This window comes from Pantherophis guttatus, chromosome 3 (assembly GCF_059756535.1).
Source record: "Pantherophis guttatus breed Tessera chromosome 3, ASM5975653v1, whole genome shotgun sequence".
NCBI lineage: Eukaryota > Metazoa > Chordata > Lepidosauria > Squamata > Colubridae > Pantherophis > Pantherophis guttatus.
Window position 1 is genome coordinate 151,026,210 of NC_142065.1, and position 10,082 is coordinate 151,036,291.

Sequence of the window (10,082 nt, forward strand, 5' to 3'; positions counted from 1 at the left end):
TTAAAAACAAAAAATATTGAATCATGTCCAATTCTGTATCTAAATTCACTGATAAGTTCATTTGCTCTTTCAATACTAATGCTGCTGTCTTTAGACATGTTCTACTAAAGTATACTTCATTAATCACAGGACATTTCGGATAAGAGTAACCAGATCCTATATAAGTTGGAATCTAGTGACTAAAATTCTAAAAATATTTTGCTTTAGCTGATTTCTTTGTCTCTTATCTCTTCGTTCTGCATGCTGATTTTACTACATCTCCTTATCAAACGCAGATTCCGAAATGCCCTTTTCAAGACAAGCTAAATGTACATTTTTGTTACTGGGGTTCACGTATGTGGGTGTGTTCATTTTCCCACCCATATTTTCCATTTAGCGGTAGAAGTGATCCTATTTCAGAATTCTAGAGTTCTGAGCATTGCAGAATCAAGAAATACAAGTAAAAAAGGCATATATGATTTCCATTTAAAAACAAAATTCTCTGCATAGCATCTGATAAATCAGACCATGTGGGCTATTTAATCTGGAGCCCATTCTGATGAGTGGCTTTTCTGAGTTCAACATCAGTAGACTATACAAGAAGCTTTAAGGCATTTATTTATGTATTTCACTAATCTTGCAGAATTACACGATTCCATGAGTATAAAATTATCACATGGCTAAAAATGGGGAAGTAATCTTTTATTTATTACAGTGAAGTTTTTGCTCATTAGTCAATAGTTCAATGGTTTGCATCTACAGTCTTGCAAGGTGGCTTCAAAGAAAGTTGCACCAAGGCATTATTAAATTAAAAGACAGCAATATTTCCATAATCTATTTTAACATACCGATTCAAAGCAGAGAAATTCAGGCATTTCCAACATCACATTTAATAATGGCACATGGAACCAATATGTGATCGGGAAACTAATGAGGCAAATTAAGTTACAGGTATGAATTTTACATCAAATGGATTAATATTATACGGCACTAAGGAATTTTAAACACCCCGCATCGTCATGAATTTTTAATCGTGATGCGCTTTAATTCAATGTAGCAAGGCCATTAATTCCCTTAAGCACAACAAAATAAAAAACTCCCCACCCACCCCCGCCAATTCTCACCAACTTTCTGGAGTTTAGAAGTGATTGTTTTGAAGGAAAATATTCTTGAGTGTCAATAATAAAGCCGCGGAGGGGGGTTGAAAAACAATTTAAAAAAAAAAAAAAACATGGAATGAAGCCTGAAACCGCACGTCTCCTTGGGGAACTAGCTGGAAGTGATAATTAGGCAGTCTGAAGAATAAATGTGGAGAACAAAAAGAGAGAGAGAGAAGAGGGAGAGACAGAAGTGATCGCATCGGCCATTGCTTTCTCTTCGGATTGAGAGCCAGATCTCAGGAGCTATTTTCAAGGGCTCCCCGAGCCGCCGGGGATCCCCAAGAGCCAGGCAAACCACCGGCAAGCCCGGCTTGAATTCCATTCGCATTCCCGCAGTTCCCTCGCAAGGAACTTCTTTTTTCCCTCCCTCCGTCCCGCTCTCCTCCCTCTGGCTCGACAGACCTCCCTTTTTCCCCGAGACCCTATAGAGCGTTTGACAGAATGGAGACAGTTGTCATTGGCTAACGCGACGTTCCATGGAGAAAACGGCCGCTTCCGATTGGCTAAAGCGCAACGCCGTTTTCTCGTGCCTAGGGTTTTTTTTTTTTTGTGTATTTTTTTTTAATGTCCACATTATCCCTCCCTTAGTCTTGTGTGCGTCTCACCCACTCGCTTATTCTCCTTCTCCCTCCCTCTGGACTCGGGCAGCGTGCGCGCCCCGCCCAACCTGTACCCCGTGCTCTATATATAGATAAAGCGGCATAGCAAAGCGGGCAGAGCCAGAGGTTGGTTGGGATCGAAGTGAGAGCCGGGAAGGGGAACTGATCGGACCGACAAACAAATTGATCGGGTAGGTGGCGGCTGGATTTTTTATTTTTATTTTTTTAAATTTCCACCCCACCTCCACGATTTGTCATTTTCTGCTCTCTTTGCTATTTTTTCCCCCTTCCTTTTTTATTTTATTTTTTATTTTATTTTTTGCAAAATCCGAAGATTGCCAGCGGTCCGAGCCGGGCTTCTTCCTCCCCTCGATTTGTCCAGCCAAAGAGCGCCGCATCGCCTCTTGTCTTGTCATCCTGCGGGCGGGAGCGGGTTTTTTTTTTTTTTTTTTTGTGCGTGTGTGTGTGTGTGTTTTGTGGCTCCGGCGCCGAGCGGCTCTTCTTGCCTGCTCGCGTCTCTCTTTTGCACCATGAAAGCGGTGAGTCCCGTCCGACACCCCAGCAGGAAAGCCCTGACTAGCGGCTGCTGTTGCGGCGGCGACGGAGGCGGCGGCGACGACGATCTGGCTCTGCGTTGCCTGGCCGAGCACGGCTGCTACAAGGGGAACCCCTCGCTGGGCGAGGAGGAGCCCGCCGCTCTGTGTCTTCAGTGCGACATGAATGACTGTTACAGCCGCCTTCGGAAGCTGGTGCCCACCATTCCGCCCAACAAGCGGGTCAGCAAAGTGGAGATCCTGCAGCATGTGATCGACTACATCCTGGATCTGCAGCTGGCCTTGGAGACCCACCCGGCTTTGCTCCGGCCGTCGCCGCCGCCGCCCCCTCCGTTGCACCCGGCAAGTTACCCTGGAGGGCCTCCCCGGACCCCGCTCACAGCGCTCAACACCGACCCGGTAAGAGCCGCCGCCACCGCAGGGAAGGGAAGGGAAGGGGAGAGAGGCGGCTTCGGAGAACAGAGGTTGGGACGGTGGCTCTTTTCTTCCTCCCGCGCACCGGGGCAAAAGGCAAACCCCAACCTGCCGCGATCTTAGCCTCAGATCCTAAGGTCGATTCCCACGCGCGATCCACAAGCCCGTGAAAGAGGAGTGGTCCTAATAGCTGGCTTCCCTGCCCCGTCACGCCTCTCTTTGCGTCGCCTTACCTTTTTAGATCAACCTTTTGGAATTTGATTACGCCTCGCCTGTCTCTCCCGGGAGCCCGAGGAGGTCACTATTTCCCACGGCTTTGAACCTGGATCTCCCGGTCCAGCTTCCAGATCTGAATGATCGCACGGCGTCAAGATTTGCCAGTGCCGTCTCTGTTTGGTTGAAATACCTACCGACTTTAGCCCAAATGCCGGTCCTTATAATCTCCGAGGACGGAAAGTCTTCGGAGAGAAAATACGGGGTTAATTAGGCTGTGAATTGTAAGCCGGTATATTGATATTGCCTTTAAATTGCATAGCAGATTGGATGAATATATCCAATCCAATATATATATATATACCTGCCAGCTCTTAATAACAAATAAGATACAACTGCACATGTTTATTGAATTGCATGCATTCCCAGACTGTGTGTTGCAGGCCCTTGTCATTCAGGAACTATAGGCAACATTCAATGATATAGCTTTTGGGTGTGGTAGAGCACAATTTATATGTAGGGAATCAGATATGCAAGTTGTCTATAGAGGCAACTTTCTGCTTGATTCTAATGGGTGTCACTTCTTTTAGAGTTGTCCTGATCTAACTAGTCACACAAATACTCTTTTCCTTCACTTAAGTTATAAATACAGTACATATCAACACTTGCCTTCTTGATTGGATATAGCACTGGAAGCAAATGGAGATACTGAACTCATCCCACCAGCATGTGCTAGTTGTGGTATTTGTGATTTGCGGGGTTGGAGTCAAAAGTGCTTAGAAGTAGGACTGTTGGGAAGAATAGGAGCATGCTGTAAATAAACAATTGTTTAGTAAAGGACCGAAGAGGAGATAGTTTTGGAACACTGCCTTCATAATCGATTATTCCCAGACATCAAAAATATGCTTCCAGAAAAAAGAAGTCATGTGCCAGAGATTAAGATTCCAGTCTCACAAACCTGTGAGTTATGCGAAGAGGGGTTCTCTTTGCTTGGTTGCATTGCGCTGGGGGAAAAAACATCAGCCCTCAGCCGCAGTTGGCCATCCCTGTAGGGGTCTATCAAGCAAAAGGTTGTCATCCTTGGCAGCTTTTAGTCTGACGCTAACTGCTGGCCTGGGTGGGGATCTACAGCCCTTTGAGACTGACAAATTCTTGCAGCCCCCTCTGCCTCTGTTTGAAATTGTCTTCGCAACCAGCCTGCCGGGGAAAGAGAGCTGTTTATCATTAAACTTGGTATTTGCATTTGCTGTAATGTTCAACTGTTGTTTTGTTCTTGTGCAGGCGGGTGCTGTTAATAAGCAAGGAGATAGTATTTTGTGCCGCTGAACTGCACTTCCAAGGTGAGTATGTCTTTTAAGATTGGCACGGTGGAGGGGCTGAGAGCACTTATCACTCCTAGTATTGACTTTGTAGTTTCATCTAAGGCAGCAACCTTAGACACACTCACCTGTAACTTAAGACTCCCTGAAATCTGTGGGACGTGCCCGTGTGCAAATAGAAGGAGGATTAGGTTTCAGGGCTTCTCACTTAGCCGGTAAGGCACACACACCAGTCTTGGATATGTTTATAAGAACCTAAAAGCAGCAGCGCAATAAAATACCTGCTTCAAACTAGGGCATGAGATTGCAGTCCACCAGCTAGTTCAACTTGGGTACTTAGGTTTTAACAACATAATCCTCCTTTAACAACATAATCCTTCAGTTGAGTTAAAAGTTATTATAGTTTTGTGGCTCAGAGCAGGAGGCAAGCTTCTTCCCTTATATTTTCTTTTTTAATTCTACACACATATTTTAGGACAGGTAGGGTGAGACTGCATTTCTTCTAAATATCATACATTTGTGCTAAAGGGTTGTGTATTAAACAGTGCGTGTTAATTAGTGTAGACTTTTGGTATGTTCTAAGCCTATACGATGGACAAAACATAAGAAAAAAAACTGCTTTCTGCATGCTTAGAAAAAAGAAAGCTGCCTTTGGTCTTAACTGCAAGATCTTTTGACTGATGCAAAGGACGAGCAGAGCAAGCTGCCCTTTTCGAACAGTCTTTAGGAATTCCCTCCTTTTCTTTTCTGTAAAAGCCATGAATAATACATTATGGAAATGCTGTTGAATGAGGGGTCCCTGATGTTCTCCGAGCGTGGCGATTTTCTTACATTACCCAAACTAGGTAACAAAACATCTGCAAGAAAACCACCAAGTTCAGAGAGAACCAAAGACCTCTCATTTCAACCCTGAGCTACAAATATTCTCCTTTATTGGTTGCTGTTGAATGTCTCTTGTGTATTTTGCTTCGGCACTTAGGCTGTCGACTGCCCTTCCCCCCCCCTTTACTTGGATGCAAATCCTATTTAACTCCATACAACTTAATTTCCCAAGTAAACACGCATCAGGGGTTTCTATCGCCCATGTGCTTCTTCATCTGTGCAAACAGAAATGGAGGAGTGACTTGCAGGGCACTTTTCCCTAACTCCTTCCCTCTTTTCTACTCCCCGGCAAGCTTCTTCTCGCTGGGACTTGCAGCTATTCCTCTGCTTGGCCTAGCCTGGGAGCTGCCCTTGTTGTTTGACCTGGTTTGTTTTGGGTTGTTGATCAAGCATGTCTTCTGTTTTGTTGGTGGCGCCAGTCAGTCTGGAGCAGAATGGTTCACACCCCCTCCTCTATTCATTCCTCTTCCACAGGTGTGCAGCAAGCAGATCCTGAGCCACAGAAGCAGAAAGACACATTAGAGGAGGGAGGGGGAAAAACAGAGATGAAAAACAAAACAGAAAAAAAAAATCAGCCACTAGGCTAAAGAAAAAAGAAACCTCAACTACTCCAGAATTCTTTCCATACTTCCTTTAGAGTGAGAGAAAGAGAAAAAAAAATCACAACTTTGTACGTTCATAGCATTTTTCACATGACTCTTAAACTTTTTTTTTTTTTAGATCAGATGTGAATTGTGTACATGTCTAGGAGGGAGGGGATTTAAATCTTCAGTATTGTGTGGTTTTCTGTTGGATTGAAGATCAAGGGCAAAAACTGGAGTTTAGAAATGTAACTTTAATGCGTCGAGCAGTTAAAATCTGAAGCTTTACTAATCTACCAGAGGCATTGTAGATAACTTTTGTTTCGGCATCTATTGTTTAAAATAGATGGTTTTATTGTTTCCTTGGGGATTTTCTTCTCCCTGCAGGAATGTTACATATTGTATAGATTAAAATGAGTGACATTTCATACTATGTATATAGAGAGAGCTTCTATAAGTGTAAGTGAGAAAAGTTTATGCTTTAATAGACCGACTGTAATTATGAAATATTTTTAATTAAATATTTTTTGTAAATATTATCAAGATGTGTATGTTTTTTTTAAAATGTGAGAACGTTTCTTTAGGAAAACAATATTTCTGGCTCAAGTGCAGAACTGCTGACAAAGACAATATATTGGATGTTGCCCCCCCCACTGCCCCCCCACTCCGTCCCTCTAGACTCTGAAGCTATAGGCGTAGGTAGCTTGGTCCTGCATGAATGCATGAGCTGTCTAACCACAAATAAAATGTGTTCTGAATCCATACAGATGTGCTTTTCTTCAATCCAATTAAGAGGTGTTTGTATCATACAGTTTTGAAACTTACATTTTGTCTGGCACTAAGATTTATATGACAGTGTACGAGGAGAGGTTATCAAGATGTAAGAATCGGTTCTTACCCAAGACAGCTTGGGTTTTTTCAGTCTGGGTACGGTGCTGAGGTATTATCAGCATTTATGTAGTCTTTTGTTGTCACAAACATTTTTGTAATACCAAGTGGGGTGATGTTACCCCATCATTTTAAGCCTTGTGGCATTTTACTTGGAGAGAGGGTTTTGAAAAGTTTTCTGCTTCTGACCAAAGGGCACATACTGTCAACAAATGTAAAGTTGCTGTTTCTTTCATCCAAAGACTAGAAACGTGGAGAGTAGGATGGGATAATAGGGAAAATTTTCAGTCTTAATTACTGGTATAAATCAATTTCAAAGAACTTATGTAGACCAAAAAAACCACAACCAGATGACTGTATTGAGATTATTTTTTTAATATATAGCAGCATTAATTTTATTGCAGCTCTGTTAACATCTGAAATTCCTGTTTAGTGTCTGTTATGTGTAACTTCTACATATAAACATTAAACTAGATTGATTGTGGCTTATGCTGTGATTTGCTTCTTTCTTTCTTTGCCATTTCCATGACTCTGTATATCTGTTTCCCTTTGCTTATCCTTGATTGGTATTTTTATGGCAAAAACTGGATTTGCTAATATCAGAATTGGGGAAGACTGATAAATCTCCTTTCTGCCTAGGTTCTGAGAAAGTTACATATATCATATAATCAACAGTCTCAACATACCAACATGGAGGGATTTTCACAGAGTGGGTAAATTAAGTAGAATTTAATTGGATCCTTTGTCAAGAGTTATCCAACTGTGTATGAAAGCATGGCCTGCTTGATTTTCTAAAAAAAAGTGAGAGGATTTGTTGCAGATGATGATAAGTGTCAAAGTAAGTTGGCCTAGGGATCCTCTTTTTATTAAAATAAATATTTATGAGGTAATGGATACTTGGAAGTAAATCAGATATTGATAAGTGTGGTAAAGTGTCAGCAGGATCAATGTTTTATTCAAAATGCTTGATATTAAGATTAATCAAAACACAAGCTTGTTTTGTTGGGAAGGAACATCAAACACTACATTTAGATTAAAATTAAATGTAAAACTGTTTTAAAAGGGGGGGGTTTATTGGTGTAAAGTATCGTTAAGCCCCTAAACTGAAGAAATACAGTTTAGCTTGAAATTTAACAATTCAAACCAGCACCACTTTTATAAAAACCACCTTTCTTAGAACAGAACAAAATTCTTGTTCGTTCATTTACATTCATTTTTAATTTTAACTGCCAAAGAAAAATGTTTCACACAGATAAATACATTTTTGGCTTGAGATAGCTCCTATCTTGAGTTGCGTAAAAGTTAAAACACAGCACTTATTGAGTTCTTACTTGAGGTGATTTTTCCACAACACAAAATTCAGGCATTAATTTAACTTGGTTTATACGTAAGAGGTAAAAGGAAAATTCAATCTAGTGTGTAGAATAATGTCAGGTCGGATTTAATTTCTTTTTTTAATTCATTGTGGTGGCTCTCTGTACATGGTTTTTAATGCACACCAGTTCCAATTCGTTTGTTCCTGTTAAGTCTAGAAAACCATGGGTTATAGATTGTATAAGTGCAGCATAATTAAATGAAACATGGGTTTTAAGAATGAGCATGGGTTTATTTCAGTTGCTTCTTTTCCATTGATTCACTGATTAAGTGCAACTTAAAAAAAAAATAAGCCAAATTGCATGTGTCTCTTTCGAATGACCTTGTTTCATCGAAACCTCAAACCTTTTTCCACTCTCATTAACTTCAATTAGAAGGACTCCTTCTGAAGGGCTACTGTCTATGACCTAGTACTGTCATGGATTAAAATCTACCTCCTGTGAGCCTGACTGCTCAGTTCAATGCTTACCATCCCCTGCATAGTGACACTGAAGCAAGTTGCATCTCTGTGAAGGGAGAGCCTTGGGTTATACTTATAATTCGGCACACAAAACTGGAGTTCAAGTTGTACAGAGAAGGAGCGAAATGAGCGCAGGCATCTGAAATGTGGCAGAAAAGCCAGTTTTGAATGATGATCTCAAGTAAGGTTGACAATGCAGTTGATAAGAATAGATGTTACTAACACTTTGCAGGAATAACCTACACCCATTTAAGAAATGAGCCAAAATTATAAAGTTCATTTCCCACTTTTAAAAAGTGTTTTGAAACCAGTTATATAAACTACTGAACAACTGCGGACTATGATGGCAATAACAAATAAGTCATAATAATACAATTATAGGATAATAAAATTAGATTATTGCATGAGATTTAAGGGAAACCTACCTTAAGTGTAGTTCATACTTATTGTAACATCGACAGTTTATTGTGATTTGGAGAATTTGATATTAAAGCTGACATGCAATTACATTTTAAAAAACTAACACATGTCCATCAAAAAATTGATTCGAGTGGAAGGAGGCAAATGTTCCTGAATGACATTTATATCCATTAGCATCTTGTGGATGAGGAAACACGGCACTTTAGGACCACTGTTTTTCTCAGTGGAGTACAGAGCTATTATGCAATAATAAACCCCTTATGCAATAGTTCTTGCACTAATACCAGTTCTATCTAATCACTCTACAGGGAATTTGGGCATTGGTTTGCACTATTTTACATATACAACAAGGCATATAAATAAATGCAGGACATTCTGCTTTTGCCCTCCCAGTTGTTAACAATTGCAACTAAAGTAGGGAATCTTAATCCCTTGTGGTTTCATGGAATCGCTACCGAGAATCAATAGATATTGAGTTTACTACAATTTTTAATCAGATACTTTTAGATACTTTTATCTGAGACGCTATTCATGCTGATCTCTTCAACTGTTGATTGACTTGTGTGCTGCCAAGACATATATTGATATGTCTTGGTTTGGAATGTGTTGGCAAAAACGTCACTGAATTTTACAGGAAGAAATCGCACGGAGATGTAAGTATTCATACTCGGAAGTAATTCCGTTTACAATGGGATTTACTCTTCAAGGAATGTGTGCAAAGGATTGCAGCCATGGCTTGGTAATTAGTTGGTGGATTGCAAAGGAATGTTGACTCAGAATTTCATTATTACACTCTTTTCTTTCCCTTTATTTTAGTATAATGTAGGAGACTGTTCAAATCTCAGTGATGCTTTTGTTCACTGTTTCTTGTGGCATGAGTAAGGAAACTATGTTAGAATTATGGGGTTCTGCAATCCATCTTTAGTTAAACAGATGTAGGCATGCTCAATTTAAATTGCAGGAAATGCTGATTAAATGTAGTTGTCAGAAATTATTTTGGCACAGATTTACAGTGCAGGTAAACACATTTCACTGCAGTAGTTAAAAAAATGCTAGGATACAATCCCCAATTACATCCAGGAACATAGAACACCATCCATTCATACAAAATTAAGTTTTCTTCTGAAGATAAAGTACTGCAGAAATATAAAAGGTATGCATTTTATATTAAATAGCATTTATTATATGAATAGGAAAGAAATCAGCATAAGCCCAAACACTAATGTGAGTTGCAATGCT

The 10,082-nt window shown here is 40.4% G+C and overlaps 1 protein-coding gene across 1 annotated transcript; it reads left to right on the forward strand.

Annotated features, from left to right (window-relative positions):
• Positions 1-1,705: 1,705 nt before the first annotated feature.
• Positions 1,706-7,073, forward strand: ID4 (inhibitor of DNA binding 4). The gene is made up of 3 exons (XM_034429244.3): positions 1,706-2,691; positions 4,201-4,259; positions 5,595-7,073. Exons 1-2 carry the CDS (start codon positions 2,269-2,271, stop codon positions 4,243-4,245), a joined length of 468 nt encoding a protein of 155 aa, XP_034285135.1. The 5' UTR covers positions 1,706-2,268; the 3' UTR covers positions 4,246-4,259; positions 5,595-7,073.
• The last annotated feature ends 3,009 nt before the right edge of the window (positions 7,074-10,082 follow it).

Coding starts and splice junctions, on each gene's coding strand:
- ID4 (XM_034429244.3), top strand. CDS start 2,269: ATGAAAGCGGTGAGTCCCGTCCGACACCCCAGCAGGAAAGCCCTGACT. Junction 2,692..4,200: donor CAGCGCTCAACACCGACCCG/GTAAGAGCCGCC, acceptor GTTCTTGTGCAG/GCGGGTGCTGTTAATAAGCA.